The 1,589-nt window shown below is 46.2% G+C and overlaps 1 protein-coding gene across 1 annotated transcript; it reads right to left on the bottom strand.

The window, feature by feature from the left end:
- Positions 1-219: 219 nt before the first annotated feature.
- On the bottom strand, positions 220-1,173 carry LOC126015796 (olfactory receptor 958-like). The gene has a single exon (XM_049778377.1). It carries the CDS (start codon positions 1,150-1,152, stop codon positions 220-222), a length of 933 nt encoding a protein of 310 aa, XP_049634334.1. The 5' UTR covers positions 1,153-1,173.
- Between the last annotated feature and the right edge of the window lie 416 nt (positions 1,174-1,589).

A 1,589-nucleotide genomic window follows, 5' to 3' on the forward strand; every position in this document is an offset into this window, starting at 1 on the left:
GGCAAACTATCAATGGAAAATTCTGAGTTAATCTAAGACACTTTCTTGAAAGGATCAATCATTGGCTTAGCCCATCCTTAGCCAGCCGTTGTCTACAGTGAGATTTTTCTGATTCTCAAGAAAGGTCTGACCAATAACTCTTCCCAATTCTCTATCTGGAAACAATCCTGTTGTAAGAGTAATAGATCTGAAGTACTCCTCCAAAGAATCCCCCTAGACTTACACCCTAGAAATGTGGACCACTTGAGTTAACACCTTCCTCAGGGCCAATTTCACTTCTTTGTTTCTCAAAGTGTAAATCAAAGGATTCAGGGAAGGAGTGACTATATTATTTAACACCTGAATCACCGAATCCAGCCAGGGGCTGGAGGTGGGCCTGAGATAGATGAGCATCACAGGCCCATAGAAAAACAGGATGGAGATCAGGTGGGCACTGCAGGTGGAGAAGGCCCTGCGCTGGCCCTCGGCTGAGCTGATTCTCAAGATGGAAAAGATGATGCGCACATAGGAAGTAAGGATGAGGAAAAAGCACAACAGAGTCGCAATATCCACTTGGGTGAAACTCACAGTCTGGGCCAGTGTAGTGTCTGCACAGGCCAGCGGCAGCACTACAGGGATGTCACAGAAGAAATTGTCCACCTCATTGGGGCCACAGTAAGGCAGTGTGAAGACAAGAAAGGTGAGTACGCTTCCATGCAGACAGCCCCCCAACCATGTGCTCACAGTCAGGACAGCACACACGCGAGGGCTCATGATGACCGTGTAACGCAAGGGGTGACAGATGGCTGCAAAGCGGTCATAGGCCATCACTGTGTACAAAAAGCACTCGGTACAGCCTAAGCAATGGTAGAAGAAGAGTTGGGAGGCACAGCCCTGGTAAGAGATAGTCCGGCTTTGCCCCAGGAGATAGAGCATCATTTTGGGAGAACTCACAGAGGGGAAGAAGATGTCGAAGACAGACAGGTTTCCCAGGAAGAAGTACATGGGTGTGTGGAGCTGGGGAGAAGCCAGAACTGTGAGGAAGATGAGTAGGTTCCCCAGCAAGGTAAAGAGGTAGAAGACAAAGAAGAGGACAAAGAGCATGGTCTCCAGCCCCGAACTATTAGGAATTCCCAGCAGGATAAATTCTGTCACCCAAGTGTGGTTCTTCATGTTTACACATCAGGCAGTCCTGGAAAAGCAAAGAGAAAGTCATGAGACAAATCAGACAAGAGAACAGCTCTGCCTAGTATATGCCACATCTTATGACCCAGAACTATGGTATGACTAGGCAAAGAGGTTACAAGTAAAAGGCCAAAACTGAAAAAGAGACAAGTTCTAAGTCACTGAGTAACAGAAAAGTTTCTCCATAGAGCCAGCACACCTCGCAATGGAAGAGATTCTCATCATCAGTTTACAGTAGTGTCTCTTTCTCCCAAGCTAGTTTATCATCACCTCAAACTGGGACTATTTCAGAACTAACTTCTCCATGGAAAATGTGTCACTGGTGAGAAACTCATCTGAAGACCACTCATGTTCTAATTAGCTGCTAAACAGGCCAACTCTCCAAACACATATGTATCCAAACATATGAATGCTTAAGCATACAA

Source organism: Suncus etruscus, chromosome 8, assembly GCF_024139225.1.
Source record: "Suncus etruscus isolate mSunEtr1 chromosome 8, mSunEtr1.pri.cur, whole genome shotgun sequence".
Classification (NCBI taxonomy): Eukaryota; Metazoa; Chordata; class Mammalia; order Eulipotyphla; family Soricidae; genus Suncus; species Suncus etruscus.

What these genes read in the sequence shown, in the direction of transcription:
- LOC126015796 (XM_049778377.1), bottom strand. Translation starts at nt 1,152, where the DNA reads ATGAAGAACCACACTTGGGTGACAGAATTTATCCTGCTGGGAATTCCT.